This window comes from Pagrus pagrus (genome assembly GCF_965226575.1).
Source record: "Pagrus pagrus genome assembly, chromosome: 10".
Classification (NCBI taxonomy): domain Eukaryota; kingdom Metazoa; phylum Chordata; class Actinopteri; order Spariformes; family Sparidae; genus Pagrus; species Pagrus pagrus.
Genome location: NC_140194.1, coordinates 27,607,227 through 27,632,490, shown reverse-complemented (window position 1 = coordinate 27,632,490; position 25,264 = coordinate 27,607,227). Strand labels below are relative to the sequence as shown.

At 40.6% G+C, this 25,264-nt stretch overlaps 1 protein-coding gene across 1 annotated transcript in view; it reads left to right on the top strand.

The window, feature by feature from the left end:
- Window positions 1-2,538: 2,538 nt before the first annotated feature.
- spire2 (spire-type actin nucleation factor 2) overlaps window positions 2,539-25,264 on the top strand; it is a 33,760-nt gene continuing 11,034 nt past the window's right edge. The window contains exons 1-9 of the mRNA XM_084365445.1: window positions 2,539-2,992; window positions 11,541-11,584; window positions 12,111-12,491; window positions 15,727-15,807; window positions 15,906-16,070; window positions 17,802-17,888; window positions 19,025-19,142; window positions 21,219-21,385; window positions 22,018-22,237. Coding sequence (XP_084221571.1) covers window positions 2,695-2,992; window positions 11,541-11,584; window positions 12,111-12,491; window positions 15,727-15,807; window positions 15,906-16,070; window positions 17,802-17,888; window positions 19,025-19,142; window positions 21,219-21,385; window positions 22,018-22,237 — 1,561 coding nt within the window. The 5' untranslated portion in view covers window positions 2,539-2,694. The remainder of the gene's footprint in view (window positions 2,993-11,540; window positions 11,585-12,110; window positions 12,492-15,726; window positions 15,808-15,905; window positions 16,071-17,801; window positions 17,889-19,024; window positions 19,143-21,218; window positions 21,386-22,017; window positions 22,238-25,264) is intronic.

Sequence of the window (25,264 nt, the reverse complement as noted above, 5' to 3'; positions counted from 1 at the left end):
TCCCCCCTGAGCGTGGTCCACCCTGGTTCTCTATTGAAAACTCCCTCTGTGAGGATTTCCCCTCCATTCGTTATATACCAGCAAAACTACAGAAAGAGGCCAAGACTCACCCTATAATCACTAACATATGCAGCATATGAAACCATTTCTTTGGAGGGTCTGGGTGGAGAGGAGCATCCTTGTTTTGAGGGACGTGTTTGAGGGGGGACAATATGAAATCATTCACAGCTCTAAAACAAAAGGTTGCTCTACCCCAACACCAGTTTCTTCTTTTAACTTGTTCAAAACCCCTGGACTCAAACACTCCCTCTTCTAGCCTTGGTATATTTGGAACAGGATATGAGGCTTCAAAGTACTGCTCCATGCAAGTCACTGAAACTTAAAGCAAGGTGGGAGACAGATCTAAACAGGCCATTAAACAAGTCATTTTCTGAGGAGGCACGGAAGAAACATTTGAGGAATTTCAAGAAAATGTCCAGAGAGATTAGAACAAGATCCGTCCAGTTTAAGATTCTAAATAAAATGTACTGGACACCTTAAAAATTGTTCAGAGCTGAGCTGAGGGAGAGTGCAGAGAGCTGGAAATGTAACAGTTATGATGGCACACTTGTACATCTTCTGTGGTCCTGCCCAAAAGAAGAAACTGTCTACTTCTTTTACTAATCATGGTATTTATATTTCTGGTTACTTCTTCTATTGTTTGTCTTTGGTATTGTCCTGTTTCATTTGAAATTGAAATGACAATAAACAGTTCGCCATTAAAAGAAAACATCTCAATCTCAAAACATATGGAATACTTACTTGGTAAACAGTAATTTATAAGGAATATAAATAAAGTTAATGAGCTAAGATGTTACCTTTCAAAAGCATCCAAAAGTCAGACTTGAATAAAAGTAAAGATATTAAATAAATATTAAAATATTACTTTGGTAAAAGTGAAAGTGACCCATACAAGTAAAACTCTTAAGGGATCTGATCATAATTTACCTAAGTATCAAAACTAATGTTCTGGCGATAAATGTATGAGTATGAAAAGTTGTCCAAGTAAAAGTAAATTGTTGATACATCAGAATTTGAGTTGTTTCCTTGTTTTATCAGATTGCCAATAAATACATTCAATTGAATAAACAACTAAAGTTATCAAATAAATGTAGTGAGGTAAAAATACAATGGGCTATTTGCCTCCAGAATGTAGTGGAGTGGAAGTATAAAGTAGCAGAAAATGGAAATACTCAAGTAAAGTACAAGCACCTCAGTTTCAACGCATTTAATGTTGCAGGGTGATGGTTCAGGAGCAAGGACTTTATTTTGAAATGCGCTCGGAAGTTCTACGGTGTTCTTGCAACTGTAAATGGAGGACAAAAGCTGCGAGACGGGATGGAGACACCTGCAGTCATACGCTCATCTCATACTTCCCTTATACTTCACTGACACGTAAAAGGCCTCTGTATCACACAACGCTACCTGTGATTCATGTCAACCAGCTTCTTTCTCCTCCCGGCAACCAGCAGGTGGATAATGCGACAGCAGGAGGAGGAGGAGGAGGAGGAGGATGGGTCTGCCTCTCCGGGCTTTGATTGACATTTGAACGCGGATCCAGTCGCCTCTCTCATTTGCTGATGGAGCAACAAGCTGCGTGAAGTCAGCCAGGATCAGTCACAACATTATAACAAGCCTGGTAACTTCACTTTCAAAATAAAAGCACAAATTGTTAGCTGAACTATGTCTTACTGTATGCATCTTTATGCAGTTGTAAATAATAACGTAAAACTATTTGGTAATATTGAAACCCACACTTTTGCATGTGTCTGAAATACATGACACAGAAACTACAGAACTATACAGCATTTTTCAAATATAACAATATGGACATGTAAATAATAAGAGCAGTACTGACACAAATTACAGCAAAAACACAGATATACAGAATAATCTATGATCAGCTCTGTGTGATAAAGAGGTGGAATTATATTGGACCGAAACAGTCCTCTGCTGTAGGACTCAAGTAACTGGGAGTTCAATGCCTTGCTCAAGAACATCTCAATAGCAACTGCTAACAGAGGGAACATTCACAGTCTGCTTCATCAATTCTTCAGTCTGTAGCCTATATTATATGTTTTGGTTAATCAATTAGCTGCTTGGTCTATAAACTGTCAGAAAATGGGGGAAAATGTTAATCAGTGTTTCCCAAAACTCAAGATGACATCCTCGGGTGTCTTGTTTTCTCCACAACCCAAAGATATTCAGTTTACTGTCATAGCAGAGGAAAGAAACTGGAGAGAAGAGTTTTTACATTTAAGAAGCTGAAGCAGGGTATTTGGACCACATTTTCTTTAAAAAATAAAAATCAATAAATACTCAAACAATTATGGACGAAATAGTATGCAAATAATGTCATAGTTGGCAACTAAGCGATTAATCGCTGCAGTTCTTGTATTTTACTTTGATACTTTTCATTGCTCAACAAAGTTGCAAGGTGTTCATGACATTAGTTTTATTTTTGAAAACGTGGACCGGAAGTGGTGCGTTCAGTGTAGCTACGTTGACGGTGTTGTGATAACGAGGTGCAGCTGCGCTAGTTGGGAGGTGGACGTTCAGGAGAGGACAGGACACTGAGCCGAGCACGAGACAGCGGACAGCATCAATGGCCTCGGCGCCTGACGAGTGAAGGATGGGCTCCACGGTTTCAGAGCCATGGCCAGATCCACCAACAGAACCGCCGAGGACGGGGACTCAAGGGTAACCGCCCCCACAGACCGCGCAGATGGACGGGACCTGGCCGAGCCCCGGGAACTGTCTCTGGAGGAGGTGCTGAAGTCCTACGAGCAGCCCATCAACGAGGAGCAGGCATGGGCGGTGTGCTTCCAGTGCTGCAGCGCGTTCAGGGTGCCCCGCCCGCCGGCTTGGAGAGTCTGCCGTGTGAAGGACCCGTCCTCCATCCTCCTGCACAGGGACGGAACCGTGTCCCTACGGCCGGGGCCCCTACATAACGGTAGGATAACTGTCCGTTGATGCCCGGAACTTCCCTTTGCCCCGTACAGTACGCTTGTTTGTAATAATGTGAAACAAAACTCGAGTGTGAAAAAAGGAAATTCTAACAATGTGTCCCTGCTGTGCAATTTAAGTAAGCGCTTACAATTTGACAACACATTGTGTTTTTATTAAAAGGGGCCACTTTCCAATTCGGCGCAAAGTTGTGTCCAGGAATCAGCACTCTGCTCTAATAAAATCTCGACTTTTCCACCTGGTCCGCCTCGTTCCCACTGTCCTCCTCCAGTCAACTACTCCAGCAAGCAAACATAGCGAAACACTGTTAGTGTACAGAAATGTAGTAAACTGTAACCTGCTTGGCTGACCACACCAACGCGGAATTTAGTAATGTGGAACAGTGTTTCGTGAAATATATTGCCTCACGTTATATCTGGCAGGGATCTTGAACTAAATACAATGCCGCAAGAAATTCAATGAATTCCATACGGAGTTTGGTACACAGGAACATCCTGCTCACAGGCGATAACCGGGCGCATCTGTTCTCTCCTGTCCCATTTCAGACAACTTATTGTTAACCGAATCGACCTTCAGCTAGATTATTCGATAGTTTTGTAGAACCACGAGCTGCCTTCACACGAATGGACCCAGTGTTCGGATCAGCTAAGTGTGTATTTTTGTCGCACTCCCGACGCCAACGAGGATGACTTGTGATATGCCGGTAAATGATTAATAATTCATGGAGCACAGCTTCACCCCAGCATCCCCTCTTGAAAAGACTGTTTTGGGGACTTCAAACGGTGTCTGGAACCCCAAAGGCTTTCATGCAGTCTTCTAGCTGTTCCCCCCACTGGATTTCGCCTCTACCTGCATAATGTCTACTGGATGTGAAGTATTTGTGTCCTCAATGCGGGCTGGGCCCAATAAATCTGCTCCAGAAGTCTGAGTTGCACAGAGACAACTTCAGGCCAAAGTTAATTTAAAAAAGGTTTTATTTGGACGGTATATTTCCAAGCTCATGGTGAACCTGAGACTTTTGAGAACCACTTGAATCCAATAAACCACACTGCACTTGTTTAAATGAAGTTTTCACCCCTTATTCCCAAAGTATTGAGCAATGACAGCCAATAATTCCAGAGAATTATGTTTTATTTAAGTACTGCTTAATATAATAATAATAATAATATGCTGAAAGTCTTATTCTGTACTACTTCTGGTGTACCTTCACTCTAAAGCAACATACAACCAGAATATTCAAACACCCTTACATGTACTTATGCCTAGAGATTGGAGGAGACCTAATAAATATTAAAAATGGAGAGAAATGTTGAAAAAAGCAGGGAAGTGAGTTATCCAATCTCAGTAAATAGAAAAGATAATCACAGCTCTTGTTGACAATGTCAGAAGTGGTCAGAACCGAATCAGCACGCACGTTTGTTCTGGTGTTTTGCCCAGCAACAGCTGTGTAGCACCTGGCAAGCAGTCTAACAGGAAAAACAGGAAAAGTTTATAGGCGATGCTTGATGCATGTTACTTGGCAACAGGATTGCATCTATCTTAAACCATTGTTCAGTAATATTAAAACTTAGCTTTGTTCTAGATAAGACTTAGATTTAAACTTTAAAATGACTCCCAGGGACCCACTGTACACCCCACAAGAGTTTGGTTGATTTTAATACTCCTTCATACTGTGTGTACATGGTGAGGTGGTAATAGTGGTGAGATACTAATAATAATTCCCTTTTATATTCTGCTCAATCAGACTATAGTGACTTTAAAGTGTTCCTCATTTTGCTGGGGGCCTGTTGAATCCCCCTCATGGACCACAGGGGGACCCTGGAACTGATGAACTACGTTTACAATGGCTGTGATCATTAGTTCTCAGCGCTCACGGAAGAGATATTTGTTTATCCTTGTTGAGCCTGTGTGGATTTACGCTCTGCTGGTCCATGGGTAAACACAATCCGTAATATAAAGGGTGGTGCAAATCCCTTAACCAGCATGAAGTGAGTCTATTATAGTGAGTCTGTTTACATTATTAATGCAGCTAGTCAGCTAGAACCATTTGCATTCTCTAAGTGGCGGAATTCATGTCAAAATATCATGGCAGTTTTAGACTGGGCTATGGAGGTCACAGTCGATATCGAAGAGTAATCTGGGATCCAAGCTTCACTATTAATGACTATTTTTACTCTCCACTTTAATTGACATTTTGTTGTTTATATAATGACTGTAGGGGATAAAATTGTCCACACAAAGGCCTGTCTAGGGATGTGCAAGAATGTGCTCAGTCCAGACAAACCGTCTGAAATCAACATACAGTCAGTGAGGGGACTTCACATGTTTACAAATTTAAGTGTCAGAGGTACAGTGGCCTTGAGGGTCAAAACACAATGACATTTCCGAAAACACCACGTTATTTCCAAAAAAATCTCTACGTCATTTCCAAAGACACAACAGCAATTGGTTTGTTACATATAGTGATGTCATCCTGTTCTGTGTGTCTGGACAAAATATTAATCTTACTTCCTTAGCTCAATACAGATGCACCATTTCACAATTTCAAACTCTCTTTTTCAAATTTCAAAAACAAAAACAATGAATTTGCAATGAAAAAACTGCAGATTCAGATAATAATTTTTTTGTTTGTTGCTATAAGTGATCACTTTTTTACATTACACATTACAAATATTGATAAATGCAGCTTTAAGCATACAGAAGAATCAAAGCTGCTGTTAGTGTTGTTGTTGTTGTTGTTGTTGTTTTAGCTAACTTCCTGATCCTGCTAAATAAAGTGGGCAGGGATACCACAAAATATCTTTCCTCTTTTACTCCATGAGCAGGGGGAGGACAGACATGGGTTACTGACCAAACACTCTATAACAGTGATAACTGTTGGAATATAGACCTTTTCAACACTTATTTTGATTTGAAAATAACAATTACAGCAGCTTTAATTACACTGATTATATTTGAACATGGGGCGGCTGTAGCTGTGGGTAGAGCAGGTGACCAGCAGCCAGAAGGTTGCTGGTTCGAACCCCGGCTCCCTGGGTGGAACTGAGCTACGTGCCGAAGCATCCTTGAGCAAGATGCTGAACCCCTAAACTGCTCCTGATGCGCAGTTGGCACCTTGCAAGCTGCAAGGCAGCCTCTGCCATTAGAGGGCCCTGGATGAACTGGCGTCTCATCCAGGGGTGCACCCTGGCCTTCGCCCGGTGAGAGCTGGATTTGGCCCCAGTAGCCCCGCAACCCCCCGAAAGGGGGGATAAAAGCGGCAACACCCCGCGACCCCAATAGGGAAATAGCGGAAAGAAAATGAGATGAGATGAGATATTTGAACATATCTTATTTTTTTAATCATTCTATATAACCCAACAGAACCCATCTGCATACCAAGAAAGTTCTGATGTTGAGAAACTGTGACGATTGATAAACTAAGATATACTTTTCTTCAGCATCGCTGCTTTACACAAAACAATCATCTGCATACATATTAACAGCATCCTTCTGATATTTCATCCATGAAAATGCTTATTTTTATTTTTTAGAAAAGAGCCTATATTCATACATTCAACAATAAAAACCAATAAGGTGAATAACACCAAAGAGACTATTCTTTCTGTCTAGGTTAAGATAATGATTCAATAACACGTTGGTAAAGTAAATAGACCTGTGTCTTGTATGAAAAAGTTCAAGTTTCAGTACGTTTTTATAAAGAAGTTTTCAAATATGAATTTCTATCAAACTGCTGATTGCTATTAAAAAAAAAGAGCTTTGTCCGAATAAAATAGTTTAAATTTGATGTTGCATCACAGAATAAGTAAAAACGAGGGTTGGAACTTGATGTTGCATGTGCAGCTTTGCCCTAATGTAAATCAGAATATCTATAATGGCACAGTACCTTCAGCCTCATTCATAGATTTATGACTAAGTGGGTCTAATCGAAGTCATATTGTCCCTCATAAAAACCTGTCCCACATTCCTAAGTGCTCAGTTTGAGACCGTGTTGATGCTGAATGAGATCCTGAAAGCTCCTGATTTGTCATCTATTAAACTTTGGATATCTTCCTCCTGCATCAATTGGGCTGCATCCTAATCCGAAAACGATAAACAGACGGAGTCAGGGAGGAGATTTAGAAGCAATTCCTTAGTTTGAAATGAAGCCGTTTCTGAAGGTTTCTGCTTGAAGGCCTCTGAACTACACTGCTGGACAAGACTAAAGGGTGGGGCTCAGTGATTTACTGAGTGCACCTCAGGCCAACAGGAAGTCAAAGTCCAGATACATATCGCTCCTGTCAGATAAAAAGCTTGCATCACCCAAATGTCAACTGCTTTTATCAAGATGAGAGAGAAAAGCAAGTTTTTATCTGGCTGACTGGACATTGTTGCAGCGGTCAGTTCACATGGCGTGTAACTCTAGATCCGAATGCTTTCCTGATTTATTTATTTATTTATTAAATTACCTCCAAATCTATAAATAGAGATTATTACTACACGGATTCCTTTTCCCCTTGATTATGACTCTCCTGCAGTAAATGCACTCTTAACGATTGGAAAAACGTGCAACGGTCAACTTTGACCTGACATGTAGCTAAAGGTGCAAGTGATGAGATCAGCCACACGTCAACATCCTGTCTCCAGTACTACCACATCCCCTTTTGTGTGAAAACAAACACTATGAAAGTGCTGATGCAAGATTGAAAACTTCTAATAGGGACTTGTCTAAAAGCCGCTGTGTTACGTTTTTCAAGTCAAACAATACAATATCCCAAAGGTTATGATTTTATTTACTTCCCCAAAGAATGAAGGGCATGTTAAGAAGAGATTGGTGGCTTCATGTCATCCACAGAGAGGATGAAAATTGTAAACCATGAGACCCGGCCCGTAAATATGTGTTCATCTGTGTGAAACACTTCATCACAGGTTAGTTAATGATGTTACTGAGTGACTGACATATGTGCCGATTGTGTCTGTAGATCGAAGTGAATCATAAAAGCACCTTTGTAAAGTTGTAACTACAGTTTTTACTGTGAAAAAAGAAGGCCCGACATTAAAACATCTGCTTTTAGAATAGAGTTTGGTTCACTGGTCTGCCAGGAGCAGAGGGTGTTTTAATGTTAATAATACACAGAAACTGAGCTGCCCTGCCTTCTAATGATGAACCTTGTAAACAGCATGAAGTTAACGTTGGAAGTGGAGCTTAACGGACCTGCTTTCACCTCCTCTCAGCTCAGAGTCAACAGTCGAGTCATTCAACACAAACGGCTGTCAGAACAGAGAAAGGAGGTCTGCTTCACCACAGTGATGTGATTAGTTAACAATAAAGTCACATTGAAACGATTATAAAACAGCAACATAAAGAGTCTTAATGACAGAAAACATGGTAGATGACAGAAAAATGACCTGGACATTTAATAAGGCAGTTGTGTGTGTCGGGTTTGTGTTACGCTTCGTAGTAGGGTTAGTTGTTGGACCCAAAAGCAGACACCAGGACAGGGGAAAGGTATAAAGGTATTTATTGAAATACTAATGGAGGTTTGTGGTGGAGGAGGGCTGAGGCTCAGGTAGATGGCTCCGCTGGTGTAGAGGGGGAGACTCACAGGGGCGCAGGTGGAGGGAGACACAAAGGCTCCAGTGTTTGAGTTGGCTGGTGGCAGAAGTGCTGGAGGCTGGGTCGTGGTGTGGCACGGAGCTGGATCCAGAGGAGGTTTGTTCACTGGAGAGGTTGAAGAAAGAAAATTAGTCGATTGGCAAAAACACTAGAACAAGAGAAGCTCCAGCAAAAATGTGTGCTAACTGGTCAGCCAGTGACCTCATCTAGTTGAGCTGCTTTTCTTTGTTATCTTTTTTTACCACTCTTTTTGTCTTACCTTTTCATTTCTAACTAGCTTGGCTCTTCTCAGCCCAGTTTTATGTCACTTTTTGGTTTCTTTGATTTTGGTTTCTCAGACATTATTACCATGGCAACAGATGGCAAAGTCCTGCTTGGGAGGGGATGCGTTTTAGTGTGTGTGCAAGCACGCGTCCAGCATCTCTGACGCATTCAAATCCAAAACGATGCAGTACACTCAATATTGATGCGTCCAATTTTTTCCCCTGATGATGCTACAACAAATCCATGTTGAAATAAGTAGGAAAGAAAATTGTTGTCATAAAAGAAAAAAAGGAGAAGAGAAAGAGAACCAATTCCTTTACTTTCTGTAATGATTAAATGCTACTCTGTGCTGCAACAAAACCAATCCTTGACACGCAAATCTCTTCAAACTTGGTAAATAAACTGACTGGGCATGGTCAAAAACAATCAACTCTGATCGATTCTGTATTTACTCATGCTCATGAAACCACACAGTGTTTCCCCTAGGATGGAGTTGTAGCAGCAGAGGTGTGACGCACACAAATTTTGTTTTTGTAAGTTCACAAAGTGCGCCGTCGAGTACATATTAAGGTGTGACGAGCCAGTCTAAAACTCCTTTATTGTCCTGGCAGGTGCGCCTTGCTAACCGCCTAGTGTTTGTAGTGTAGCTGAGTGTTTTCTCGCTCTGCTGCTGCATCCTGCAGCCTTAAGGCATTATATCTGCTGGGTTATTTGGATCTGTAGCTATTATATGGATCCTCACTAGAGTGTGTTGAACTTTACTGAAAGAAATGTAGTAATCAACTTGGCATATTGGTATAATTGGATTAATAATCATTGTCAAGTAATCAGCACCAGGATGATGATGATAGCGTTAGTGGTAGTAATAATAATAATAAAAATAAATAATAATAATGATAATAAACAGTTTAAATGTAAGGGAGATTGGTTGTTAACATCACAAGCCTAGACATCATTTCTCTGTCCATAAAACTAACTGGGTGAATGTGTTCCAACATCCAAGCTTGAAGGTTCTTGACAAAGTTTTCATTGCAGATTCCTCTCCTCTTTTGTGTTTACTGACCCACAACCATGGGAAACTGGCAGAGGTATCACGGTTACATTATGTGACCTCAGCCATTATTAGTTGAACCTGTCTGACAGGTTTGCAGGAGTTCGTGTTGTCTCGCTCCTGTGGGGAGGCCATTATTATAGAGTTTCTTTGCTCTCCTGTTGCTGTGTCTGTTGCTGCCTTTTGTTGCAGCTTGAAGCTGGGTTTGTGTTCACACGAGGAACAGTGATACTCTGTTGTCTGAGGCTCGCGTCCTGCTCTCAGCACTTTGTAGTTGACAGGGGAGGATGCTGTGGCCGGCTGACGTGCCCCCATCACCACATCCACACCTACACTCCCCGTTTCTCATCGTTTTTCTGCTGATCTTTCTCATCTCTCTCTCTCTCTCTGTTGTGCTTTATCTCTCACTCCTTTCATCTCTCTCTCATCCCTGATGGTACCAAGGGTTCTCTCTCGCTGTCTTTGTCTCCTGCTTCTCTTGTCTGTCCATTCTCCTGTTTCTCTGCAGTGCGAGCTGCTGATCAAGGAGTTTCAGACCTCTCGGGTGTCATTACTGACATCTGAGCTGGGAGAAAGAGCCTTTTTACTCTCCCTCTCTCATCTACACACACACACATACACACACACACACAAACACGTGTACACCGCTCCAAGTGATTGTGGGAAATATGGAGTAACACATTTGTTTTAACGAGTTGAAGATTTAAAACAGGCCGACTTTGTTTTTATTATTGCTATAAAGTTCACAGTATGATCACACACACACATTGTTTTCTTCTTCTTGGAAGAATGACTGACTGATTTTTGATTAAAATAATATCTCTGTATCTCCAACCGCAGGAAGTGACCAATCAAATTTAATATAAAGTATAAATCTCTCTTTAACATTACTGCAGAAGTTTCAGCTTCAGTTTATTTTGAAAAGATAACTATTTTGTCACTTCTCGTCTTATTGTGGTTTTCCAAAATGCTCTCGTTTATAAAATAACTAAATGAAACTGAATGAAAAACTCCTTAAACTTTCTTCAGGAGCAGATTAAAGTGTAAGGTGCAAAGTAATCAAATCAAACCTTTCATTTAAAATATGGATTTAAGTTTGAAAAGTGCCGTTGAGCCAATTCTTTTATATGGCTGCACATTCTGAGGAAACATGGATTTGGAGTTCTGTGAAGAAATGATCCAAACCTTGAACACTGAGTTAAATTAGGATAATATCCTCTGACATGTAAAAATAAACTATTGTATATAACAGTCATAAGACTTGCACTGTTATTTTGCATTCCTGGGATAAGAAAATTAAGTTCTAGTGATAAATAGATGGAAACTATTGCTACTGCTCAATAGGCCAAAACATAATCTCTACACAAAAAATGTGTAAACTAATTTATTTTGGAGAAAAACACTTTGTCACTATTGACAGCTGGTCAATAGAGGGCGATGGGGCGCTACCCTCCTTGACCCTCCAAAAAAGTTCAATTACAAAGATACTTTTAGAAGTTCACAACTTTCTGCTAACATTTAAAAATGGACAAAAGTGAATTAACCCCAAAATCATACTTTTTAGTACAGGTCTGTGTGTCTCAGGTCCTAAATGGTTGTTTCTTTGTTTCTTTGTCTCTTTAGATGACACTGATGAGCCTCCTCTTCCACCTACCACAGAGCGTCAGGTGAGACACAAATCGCTTCATTGTTTAAATAATGATGGTAAAAATGCATTTCATTGTAGAATTTACCATAGATAAAAGCTTTATGGTGAAATATATTAAACATTATGAAGTTAACCCTTATGTTTCAATATGGACCAGTGTTTTGGAATAAAATCTCCTCCTTGACCTTTCTAAAGTCATCTCTGCCATCACTTTCTTCTTCTTGGACTGTTGTAAATTTCATGTTACACTAACTTAGAACCTTTTGTCTTGACTACATTTCTCTCATGTAATGCTTACAGTAGGTAAGAGGTGACTGCTTCGAAAGCAAATTACTGTCAACTACTGCTAACACTCTTAAAACTTCTATATATGTATATGGAATGCCCCCATCACAGTAATGTCTTCAACACCGAGCTCATGTGATTTGTTAACTTGACCAATCAGATGCACCATAGAAAGCGGAACTTTATGTGAAACTTGGTATGAGAAATGTTATTGGTAAACAACAACCTATTAACTGTTGCCTCTTCATCCGACCCTCCAGCTGGTCCAGTCTCTGGGTGTTGCCATCTACCGAGCTCTGGACTGGGGGCTGGACGAAAGTGAGGAGCGGGAGCTTAGCCCGCAGCTGGAACGCCTCATCGAACGCATGGCTGGGGGGGAACAGGACGGAGAGAGCGACAGCACCGCTGGGAACGGTACAACAGATGAGGGGTACAGTGACCAGGAGGAGGAGGAGGAAGAAGAGGAGCAGGAGGGAGTTATTAAGCCGGTGTGTACCTTCCGCCAGGTGATGGCTCTGTGTGCGTCACGGCTGGCCAACCCAAGCTTGGCTCCAGAGCACTACCAGGCCGTCTGCAGGGCTCTGTTTGTTGAGACTCTTGAGCTGCAGACCTTTCTCATCAAGATCAGAGATGCTAAGCAGGTACGTTCGGTTGTCATGTCAGTATTAAGGTTACCTTGAAAAGGACACATGTTTACTTGTATAGCAATGTAGCTGGGAACATAATAAATACATGGAAATAGATGCATGACCTGCTTTTCATTTACTTCAGTTGAAGTGAATGAATTCACTTTCATTGCCTCCAGTTGCCTACACCTCACTGTGTGTGAATAACACACTGCACCATTAAAATTCCTGTTTATAAGTCACAGAACAGAGACTGATAAATGACTGAAGAAACCGCCTCCACAGTTTCCTCCCAGGGCTCAACCTCAAAACATGACTTCTGTTGTGTCACTGCAGTGGTTTACCCTTACTGATCTTCCATGCATTTTGTTTTTTTGTTTTACTTTTACTATTTCAATATTTGCATTCTTTACATCTTAGCGTTATAAGTAGAACTAGGTACCAAATGCAAAGATGCCACCTATTTAGTCCAATGAGAACAGAATGGTGCAGGGATGACATATTTTTGTGGGCTAACCCAGAAGTTAGCATCGCCCTGTTTCCCTCAACAAGGGAATTGAATTGAATTTTGGATTATTGCCGAAAGTAAGCTTTGTCGCAAACACAAGCTTATGACACATGTTTTGCTCAGCAAAATAATCTTCACAGATGAACACCACTTTGTGATTTTCGAAGCGTAAATTACATCTCTAGAGGTAAAAAGCTACTGTTAGGCTATAAACAAACTATGTTGTGGTCGCATGACTTAAACGTCAACACTTAAGCGTCTTACTACACAATACTAATTACTATACATGTTTTTTGTAAACTGATCAATCTACAAGCTGCAAAGTTTAGAATAGATTGTAACTGAAGTCCAGCTGTAAAGGCGGACAAGTGAGTAGGTGAGTCTCCGTGTTCAGCGTGATGACGTTTAATGTCCCAGACAACATCTGTAGTCTCATTTAGACACTTGATAGTGGTCGCTGTTTTAACGGACATGTAAGAGCTTTATAATTAAATTGCGGGACATTTAATAATGTATTTTATGTCGTAGAACAAAAAGTCTGAATGGTAACTACAGACTTGATGTCACGCATTTAACCCAAAGCCAATTAAAAAGACCCATTGACTATGAGACAAGGGAACCGGATGTGCAAAAATGCTTACCTATTTCCGGGTTTTCGGACTCACTACTACACCACTCTATAGACCATGAAATTAACCTTGAAGCTTGAACTTTTTTACCTGTCATGGCTTGTACGGCCCAAAATTTTTTTTCTAGCTTTCGGGATTACTTGAAAAAGAAGGAAGGGTCATCATGTCAACAAATCTTGCTTTAGTGTCAGACTGTGATGACTGTTGTATTGAAGTCAATGGGAGATGCATGGAGAAATGCACTAAAACCCAACTTATCTACATTGTATGACTTCTGATGAAGAAATGCCTCCACAAATTGAAAGAACACACTACTCTCTTTACTTTCTTATCAGACGTAAAAGGACGTAGCTTGGGCTTTAGTGTGTTTCTCCATGCATCTCTTATAGACTTTAGTACAGCCGGCACGACAGTATGGCAGCAAAGAAAGATTCAGTGACCCTTTCACCTTTTTTAGGTTCCTTGGTTATGCTGCCCACTCAATCTGCGCGGTAGTATTTCTCCCGTTGGCCCCTTTCTGCATTTTCCCGCTCTGCCCATAGACTTGACATTGTGATGATGTCACAGATTTTATAAATCTCTTTTCTGGGTCTCAGGAAAGGGAACCAAGGGAAACAACCTCCATGAATCAAAAATCCGTATTAGATTTATTATTGACCGTTTTTTGCAGTTGGAGGTGTCCTGTAAACAGTTTTACAGACATCTCTTTTATAATGGCGCTCTATGTGGAAAATGCTTTTCTCGGCCACAGGAGAATTTTTGCTGCGATACCATGAGTGGCCACTGGGTACAATTGGAAGCAAGGCTGATCAGCATGGTTTACATCTGTGTTTGCTAGCTAGGAGTCTTCTTCTTCTCTGCTCTTTGCTGGTGAGTTGCTATGTATCATCACACATGATCCTACCGGCTGCTGATCAATGGAACGGTATGAAAACGGCATCAGGAATGTGTATTGTTTTATGTATTTTTGATGTATTGTTGATTGTGTGTGAATGTGACACAAACAAAGACGAGACCTGCTCACAAAAACGATGCTCTGTAGCGCTACTAGTGGTCAAAACTCCACATGGTACCTTTTATTTCCGAATCGTGTTACAAGATATCAAAGCTAAAATTAATTCCAATCAAATCTGACGGCTCCTCAACAAACCATTGGGTCAATTCATTTGGAAATGAAAATGAACTGTAAAGTGGACGCTTACTGAACATACCTACACTGCCTGACTCAGCTGTGTGCACTAATGGTTTGGCTGTGCAATGAGGGATTATTTATAATGCTTACATTTGAATTCACTTTTGGTTTTAGCTTTTTAATTAAGTGGTAGCTAAACGATCAAAACCTGTAAGCTTGTTGTCTGATCTGTCTTCTTGTGGTTGTCTCCACCTGGGGCTAATTTTGAGCAATGTTGCCGCATCCGTCAGAAAACCAGTTTAACCGGCAACAGACAAGTTTTCTGCTTCAGTGTATCATTATAAAGTAAATGTTGATTGTGCAATGTGATGGTAGCCTAAAGAATAATTAAACCATTTGCATTTACATTCGTTCCCTATAAATCTTGCTAGCACTACACAATTTTGTCTGCCACCAGCCATGGGGTCAGCCGGGACAGGGAAGGTTAACTGACGATCCATTTCTATAATAGGCAACGTGATTGCATAAACTTATGTTTTGTCCTGTGTTGTTGTTCTTTGTAACTCTGTGCAAAATGGAAATCTTTGCAACAGCCGTACCAACAATAATACCACTTGGAAACACTATGGGGTAAAGCTGACTGTTGCCACTTTAAAACAAAAGCACAGGTTAGCCAAACTGCCTTTGAAGAGAAACAAAAGCAAACTGTAAAATGAATGAAACAGTAAACATCCATACCTTTTCACGGACCAACTTCCTGCTTGAAATTTAACCCACTGTCCCCCCGCCAATTAGATTGAGGGACAACGTTTAACAGCATATTACGACATAATAAGACATAATACATAGTTCCTGTTTTTTAAGAATGATTTTGCAGTGTGTTTTGACATGTTACTATTCTCACTGTTGAAGTTGCAATTGTTTAAAAAAAAACACACACAAAAAAAGCGAAATGTGTTTTTTTTCCTATTTGTCGTACAGATGCTAAAGAAGATCACAACAGAGGAAGCTGTGGAAGACAGGTCTACAGCTGAGCTCGATGCACTGAAACACAGAGACTGGGTGAGATTACAGGGAGGACAATACAGCAGTGTGTTTGACTGAGGAAGGCAGTGTTGTCGTGTTGACGCATGCTGATGTCTGTCTTGTTTCCATCCCAGGCACGTCTGTGGGTGCAACTGATGAAGGAGCTCAGGCAGGGAGTGAAGCTAAAGAAGGTGCAGGAGCAGCCGTTCAACCCGCTGCCCACAGAGTTCAGCCTCACACCCTTTGAGATGCTGATGCAGGACATACGAGCTCGCAAGTTCCAACTACGCAAAGTCATGGTGAGAGAGTTTGAAAAACCACTGAAAACTGTAAGTTGATTAGTAAGCAATGAGAGCAATTTAAAATTCAGGCAGCAGAGGTAAAGGAAGTATGCACACTGTAAATCATTGCAGTGTCAGTTGACTTGTAAATGCTGAACGCAGTTGAAGTGTCAGTTGAAGAGTAAGCTCTTATAGCTGATGAGATGTTAGTCTTGGTGTTAACTGCTGAGATCTCAAATTAAACCATTAAAGGAAATATTATCTTCCATGGTAGACTTTGTAGACTTTGTCCAAATGAGACATGAGGACTTTGAGGGCAGAGAGGAGTGAGCTTGTAACTGTGACCTTGAAGCCATTATCCTCTTTCAGCCAGTCCACTATAGAGCCTGACAGGTATATCAGTTGGCTAAAGTTGTCACAGGTGTAACCACATTTTAGGGATCATTATAAAAAATGTGTGTGTGTGTGTGTGTATGTATGTATGTATGTATGTATGTATGTATATATGTGTGTGTATATATATATATATATATATATATACCCTAACCCACCACACCGTATACTGCACAGTCTTTGTTACAGGAAGAAAATGGTATGTGGCAGACATACATGTGGAAGCCTCACCTTGAGGCCTTCTCCACAGGCAGATGCATAATTCAGCCCCAGAACACAAATATTAATGAAGTCCTCTCGGCCTTCTGTTGTTCTGGCAGCAGTTGCACAGAAAATAATCCCCCAACTGTGCAGCTCCCCTCAGCACTATGGAGCATTTCGGCTCTTTGTTTTGGTTTTACAGCCTGAAACTTAACTGTTTCAGTCTCATAGCTCTTATCAAACCTGTGTCCATCCACAGCAGGTAGCAGTTTTTAGTGAAAGAGCTCTAATAAAGCCACCATACAGTATATCTGCCCAGCAGCAAATGGAAGGCCAAGGTAGCTACCAGCTGTTGAACATTGTGGAGCAGTATAAAAGACAGAGTTAGAGTATCAAGAGTTAGCAGAGGCTTAAACAGAGCGAAAGGAACAGTAAATATGGGTCTGAAGTTTTTCAGGTGAACCCTAATGCGACTCTAAATGTATGCTAATGTTGCTGTGGGATGTGTTCATAGGTAAATAGGCTAACATGTTTGCCAAATTTTGCCTTAAAGGGTGCGCTGTCAATTTTTATGCCTCAGGTTGTCTGTCCGTCCATCCCGTCCTTCCAACGTGATATCTCAAGTACATCTTGAGGGAACTAATTCAAATGTGTTACAACAATGATTCAAGGATTAACTGATTAGAAATGTGAGGTCAGGGTCACTGTAACCTCACAAAACACATTTTTGGCCATAACTCAAGGATACATACAATAATTCCAATAAAAGCTGACATACAAATGTCTAGTAGAATAAAATGATGACGTTATGACATTTGATATCCAAAAGGTCAGAGGTTAAATGCATTGTGACATCATACTATTTGCAAAAATGTTCTGATCATCATTCAACGCCACAGCTCAGAAACAGCAGATTACCTGGTGCGCGGAGGCATACAGCTGTGATGCTGTAATTCTAGTTTCAACTTGTTGTTGCATCCCAAATCAACCAAAATGTAATTAATTAATTAATTAATTAATTAATAAAGCTTTACATTCTTACCATCGTACATTCATGATGTACTTACTTACTTACTTAAGAGACAAAAAGTGGCTGCGTCTTACTGTATGATAAACAGACCCAGTGCTACATTTGGTGTTTCTTGTCTTACCCAGGTGGGTGGGGACATTCCTACCAGAGTGAAGAGAAATGCTCATGAGCTGATACTGGACTTCATCAGATCAAGACCTCCACTCAAACCGGTGAGTGTGTTTAGCCTTGTAGAAGTGTAAAGATGCGTACATGTAAGAGTGCTGCTGTTCTTGCCATTTACAGTAAACCTTGCAAACTATTGAGTGTGTATCAAACATAAGCAGCAGAGAATGTTGTATGTGTGTGCAACCAGGCTTGATAAAATCTCTATTTATATAGAGGACAATTCGTAACTATCAATATTCCTAAAGTACAGTACCACAGTGCTACTGTGCACATTATTCTTTCATTGAGTACATTTATTGTCCAGTGATTGTCTTAAAGCTGTTTCAACAGTTATTAAACCCAGTCAAGAAACACTGGAGGTGTTTTGAATGGGTGGTAAAATATGTACCTGTATATGATGAGCAATATATCGTTATCATTACATGGTGATACAACACAGGTGTTGTCTTTTCCCAGTTTTAAAGGCTGCATTACAGTCAAGTGACGTCATTTTCTTAACTTACCTGACCGTTCGACTTTACCCAACCGTCATTATATCCACATTACTGATAGAGCCTGGATATACTCCTTCACCAGCATTGGTCTATCACAGATATGTATCACTGACAGTATTGGTGTATATGTTGTCTGATATATGCCAATATGAAAACAGAACATTATGCAAAGATTCTTGGGGTAATTTATGATAATTAAATTCACGGTGAAGTCCTGGTGAAGTCATTTTGGACAATAAAGTTTTATTGTTGAGTAAATTGCACGTAAGATCTTTACGGCAAATGTTTGTTTTGAACCACATTTGAGGAATCATCACAAAAAATGTGTTTATGTATATATTCTGTGTAAATAAGGCCGATATATTGTTATTGGAATTTTTTTACTCACTAATATCAGTATTGCCATTGCCCCAAAAATGAGTAATTAGAGCCTGAATCAGTCTGATGATTATTTATCAAAAATCTCATTGTGTTAATATTTGGTTGATTTTGTCCCCCAGTCCTCTCATTGATGAAGTGCTTTTGAGGACACTTAAAAATATCGAGCTTTATATTATTATATAATGGGATATAGGCTTACATAATCACAGTATTGTATTGAGGACATACCAACCCTAATATATGTGCATATTTCATTATCTCTCTCACGCTCAGAATTATGGATGTGCTCTATTTGTTTTCATTAGGTTTCAGAGCGCAGCCTCCCCCCTCCTCCCCCAGAGCAGCCATCCCTCCATGACCAGGTTCTGGCTGAGATCAAGCAGGAGAGGAAGCTCAGGCCTGTGGTCCTGCCCAGCTGTAGACGTAAGGGGACAGTCATTTACCGCTGTTTTTTGTTTTGTTTTGTACCCCACCATCACTGATATAAAGCTTTGCTGGCTTTCACCACCAGGTCAAACATTAAATGTAAAACATCATAGATATGCCTTTCATTTGACACAGTATTGTAATTGAAGTTCATTTTTTCAAAATGACCTCTGGTGCAGAATCAAAAGCTGTTTCCAACAGACAGACAGTTGGACGGTGTCTGGGGGACAGCATTGTGATGTTAATGAAAAGATGAGGTCTGGCAGCTGCTGTTGACCTCATACTTTATGTCTACTTGCCTCTAAACTGCCTATTTAAAGTCTTTGTGTGACGCTCAGTGTGACTCATGTTGTGCTCTTACTGAAAGTAAATGTTCTACTGAAGGTGAATGGACCACCCACACTGCTAAATAATGAGTTCAGCACTGATGATGTAGTCTGTACACTCTGTACTGAAGCCTGTGAGGGTCACATGCAGTTCTTTACTGCATTAAAGTTTATAAGCTGTAGTGTGTAACAAGAGCGTTTTTCAATTTAGAGCTACAGCACATGTGGAGGTGGCATTGCATTTCATAAATATTGACCACATTCAGTGTGTGTGCTGTAGATAAATACGTCTCAGCAGATGATATGTCCATGAGGACACCTCTGAATATTTAAAAGCTGTTAGTTCCCTGGCAACATGTGGCTTACTGGAGTAGATAAACACTTGTCTGAAGTTCTTTCCCCATCAGTTTTTACTTACATGTCAATTACTGGTGTTATTTAAGATGCATTTATTGACATGGAAATGTAAGTCCTCCTTGGAGCTCTCTTTTGGTTTTATTTACTACTGAGGGAAATATCTGGCCCTCTAGCTGTTAAATAGGCTTGTGTTTACATCAGTTATTCGCTAACTTTGTCTGTTGGCTGCCGGAGCTGGACAGGTGAGACTAAACTACGGGTGGTGATATATGAAATATATTGGAATCTCAATAAATGTGGGATATGGCAAAGGACCATATCGTCATACTCAGGTTTTCAGTGTTTCCGCTGAGTGGCCTCAGTGAAGTGTCACTGTTGCATCTTTTTTTTTTTTCCATCTGTTCTCTTCTATCCTCTTGCTGCAGCCACTATTGGAGAATTTACAGTGATGTCCTCTTAATTTAGAGGAAATTTATATCAAGATATTTTTTGTATATCGTGGAAAAACCTAAAAATGTTAAGATACTATTCATAAGCCATATCACCCAGCCCTAGGCTGAACCAAAACAGTGACTTTGTGGGCTGCGAAAGCAAAACAGTGTGCTGAAAGATGCACAGAAAAATGTGCTGAGTGCTGTGGTGTGAGTCAGGGAATAACTCTCTGTAACCTCTTTACATGTTGCACAGTCGTTCGACCCATTGTTAATATAAAAATATTGATTAGTGCTTTAAAGGGCCTCTTTGGAACTTCTGTGTTGTGCTGGAAGCTGGCCGTAAGTTTAACATAGAGCGCTCCATTTCTAAACTTTAACTTTAGCTACCGTTGCTCTCTGTTAGCAGAGCGAAGAGGCATTGAGACGAAGCACTGGAGAATAAAGTCACATCCTTTGGATTGTCACGGAACATGCGATCGAACAAATCAAACAAGTCGTCCACAGGCTTGAATAGGCAACTGAGAGGGACGGGGAAGGTCAATTTTTTCATGTCGCATTACAATCTACTCACATGACCAATGTATGTGTAGCATGTAAATTGCTACAAGTTGTTACATAGGGCCCCTTTCAGTTTACACTGGAAGAAGAACACCCTCTTTTTTTACACTGCAACAAAGCAAAACAGCAACTTTGCTCCAAATGGAACTCATTGACTTACAGTAACATTAAATGCAGGGGTTGTAAGTGGACTGCAGTCCCTCTTAATCTTGAAAATGCAGTCCAACACTGTTGTTGGATTTATACTCATCTCTCAATGTGAGTGCAGTGATGAGTTATTGATGCTAAATGCTACACACCATACATGTGAGGGTATTGTCAGACTCACTGCCCTCTGATCTCAGTGCTTCCACTTATTTGTTTCCTGAGTTTCTGTGTTGTCGTTTCTCTTCCCTCAGCATTTGGCTCCCTGCCCTGCCTGGCTCAGACTTGTCCTTGTAATGTCAAATCGACTTCGTGCATTGACCTATCCGTGTCCGAGCCTGGGCCCAGAACATCATCCCGCCCTCGAATCCTGCTTAAGGCTCCGACTCTGGCTGAGATGGAGGAGATGAACATATTTGAGGTGAGGCCACGCAGGAGCGCAAAAACCGAGATATTGGAGGTGGAGGAAGGATTCATTGGAATCATTGCTGCCGTTTCTTAGGGCTGACTGGTGTTTTTCACAGCAGCACATGCTTTGCATAAGTGGGTTAAGATGCCTCTGTGCATTTGCAGACTAGGACAGAGCGGAAAGTGAACAACAACTTGGGAAATCATGTCCCCCCCCCCCTTTTTCGTTGTGTTACGTCAACCATCAGAACTTGACGATTTGTTTCTCTCTTAACACTTAAGCATTTTGAAAAATGTCCTCAGTGGCCCAGAGGGGGAGCTAGCCTCAGGTCAAAACTCACTTCCGTTTCATCCAGTGGGAAAGACATGTTTACTGTCGGAGTTGTACCTCCTGTTTTCTTTTTCCCCTCAGTTTTCACATTTGCATTGTTTTTGTCATTTTTATGCACTGTATGCAAAACAAATTTATTTTAGAAAATGTATCGTGTAGAGCCTTCTTCTCTTCTACTTTGTTATTACATTAAAGTAAGGACTACATTTTGCTAAGATGACACACACACACACACAGACACACACAGTGAAAACAATACCATACTCTTACTTTATCCTTCACCTTTTCTTAATTTTCCTCCTTCATCCCCGCAGGAGGAGGATTCCCCAGACGGGGAGCTGAGGAGGACCGAGAGCTCTCCCACACCTCTGAAAAGAGACCGCTCCTTCTCAGAGCACGACCTGGCCATGCTCCGTGGCGAGATGCTTCCTTCGCTCTCTGAGTCAATCCAGCTTGGCGGGGCTGTCAGGCTGAGGGGGGAGAGGCCTCGGTCCAGGACGCTGACCGGCGCCAGGCCACCTCCTAATTACAGAGGTCAGTATGTAAATGTAAAGAGTGTCTTGACATGACCAGGGCAACCCCTGAAGCAAGGCTATTCAGGTGCAAGATTTATTCGGAAAGCAAAACATGTTGAGTTGAAGATGGAAAAATATACGACAGGGAAGAAAATAAAAACTGGTGATGCACCTCAAGCAAACATGTCAGTCATATCAAATCCAAGATATGAAGAAGCTCATCTTGCAGCTGGAGTCACTGTCAGTGACTAGCATATTATTTAGTATGCCAGAAAAAGATTTAGTATGTCCCAATACTATGTATGTTAAATGCAGTATACCAAAAATACCAGGTTGTCCTACTACATCTGGTTGAATTTTGCAGTATTTAAGCCAGCATGCTTTTCTGGTTATTCTGACCCACAATCCTCTGCATCATCGAAGATATGTCACATACATCATGGTGTGTTGCATGAATATAAACAAAGCTGAGAAAGCACAAACATCACTGTTTATAGCTCACTGACAGGTGACGGCTCATTTTACAGAATGACAAGACACTGCAATGACAGATGACAGCGCATTCAAGTGTAGGTTCTACATATGATTTGCGACCCGTGTGTCCAGTAATATATTAATATAATATTGCCGCACAAAGCTAAGCGGATGAATGATTGCAAATGTCCACCGCGGCAGCGAATTGTATTCACACTGCATGCAACAGTATGCAAAAAGAAAGTATGCGATGCGGAAGACACAGTCAGTGTTTGGTTTGTTCGTGGAAGAGGACCCACAGCCTGTGTAGATATTCTTTGTTTGATTTGTAATTTCAGGTACTAATGAAAACATGATTATGAATCTTACATTTCCTTTCTGCCAATAAGCTCCCCTAAATCCTACACACTGGACCTTTTTAAATGACATTTCTACTTGGCAATTAGTACGTGCAAGAAGCCAGCAAGAATGGGGGAAGGTTTACCATTTCGTGAAACACATGATTGTGTAAAGGATATTAATACATGGGCTCAGGAACACTTAGTGAAAACATTGTCAGTAAACAGTTTGTTAAAACATGATTGTTTTCTGTTTATTTACACAGTGTTCCAGTTTGTTTTGAATCAGGGTTGTAGTTTCACCGATATAGTTGAGGTTGATAAAAATCACCATATTCATATGGAGGTTATATGTTTTTCAGCCTCCAAATGATTTGACTTCAAGAATAAAAAGATAAAGTGAATGATGATCACATGATGGTGCTACTGACATTAAAACATATTAGTTGATCCAGTTTGCTCATGGCTCAACTTTACGCCAAATGACACTGAAATCAGGCTGTCTCACTGTCAGACTGCCAGGGTTTAATATGGGACACTTCAACAAAGCCAACAATAAGGTTATCAGGATCGGCTGTGCTTTTGTTACTATGAAAAGTCAGAATGTCTACTGCAAAAGAAAGTGTTTGCTGCTATCAATGATTTTTGAGGACTGGGTTTGCATCCTGGATTGCATCACGTTTTTTAAATATATTTTGTGTGCTGTACATTTAACATAGCTTCTCTTCTGCAGCTCTATTTCTTTTACAGTTATTGTCAGCCAGGCTTCATTGACATTCAGGAGTCTGCAGTTAACCTTCAAAGACCTAGACAGCCACCAGCAGCTAAAAATAGCTATTGTTCTAAAATGTTTAATAACTTTTGAACCACTAATCCTATCCATATGCTTGAAAAACGTATGTAAGGCAGAGTTTCTCAGCTTTTCACTGGGCTGTTCTTGTTTGGGCATTTATGGGCTCTGTATTGAACATGATTACCCCATCACATTCTGCAGCATTGATTCGCCAAGCAAACAAGGTCAGAGAAGACACAAAATAATTTGGAAGTCTAAACATCCAAGTACATTTCTCTAAATAAACAACCAACTTCTTCAGGTTCTGTCTGAGTTCATAGTAAAAAAAAATGTATTCATTAAAAATACATTTAAAATTCTGGTAAATTCTCAGACAAAGCGAAAGTAAAATCAGGACTTAACATAAGTCAGACTGAAACTTCAGGTGAATGAATCAAATGATATATGGCACTTGATGCCGACTGCTAAATAGGGTAGGAGAAAAAAAAAAATACAGGAGAGTCAGACACCCCAAAAATTGTTCAAGGTGTTTGAGTGTTAATGAATCATAACCAAACACTGCTGCAGCTCCTGTCAGGGCTTAGATTCTTATTTGGCTGAAAGAAAGATAGTTAATAAGATCAACCTGTTTACTGTTTGCTTGCAATGAAGATGTGCAGACTGTTGGCCTTCTGTGGCTGATGATTCACACACTGCAGTTCTACTTCTCCTCCCACAGAGGGAGACACAGTGTCAGTTATACTGCAGTGCAGTGTGTATTTTGTATCCTGATAAATGGATTAGTGAACCTGACATTTAGATATTTTTACATATAATTTGGCCATGACATCAAAGCCAAGTTAAACTGAGGCACCTACAGCATTGATACAGCACCTGCGGGTCTAAACACCTTTTTTTCCCTCTTTTTTTTTAAAGTTTCCTGCCCTCTGCCCTGAGGCGTGGAAGGAAAGTCATGAAAACACACAACACAAGCTCTTTCCATACTCCCTTTTAACTGTGTACGATTAACTACTGTTGTCTTTTCAATTAAAGGTTTAATGTTTTTAAGGGTTTTCTTTCAACCTTCAATGCAATAGAATTATATATTTGTTGTGGAGAATAATGTGTCAGTGCATCCTGCAAAAGTCCTTACAGAGAGTTGACAGGATCACATCTGCCATGAAGCTGTTGGGAGTTTAGTGATGGAGTCTAATAATTTATAGAGATGTGCTGATGAAGTCTAACTGAGTGAAGGAAGCCGGAAGCTAATGGGTTTGAATTGTGTGCCGCATGTTAGCCACCGGGAGGATGTTATCCGGCCTTGATTCATGCATTAGCAGGCTGGCTGTCCTTTCCCTGAGGTAATTGTTTGAAAAACAATCCTGACTTCAATCCATTCTAGATGGCTGCAAGTCGATCCACGCAGCTGCATGCCACAAGCCTTAGACAAGACCCAATAATA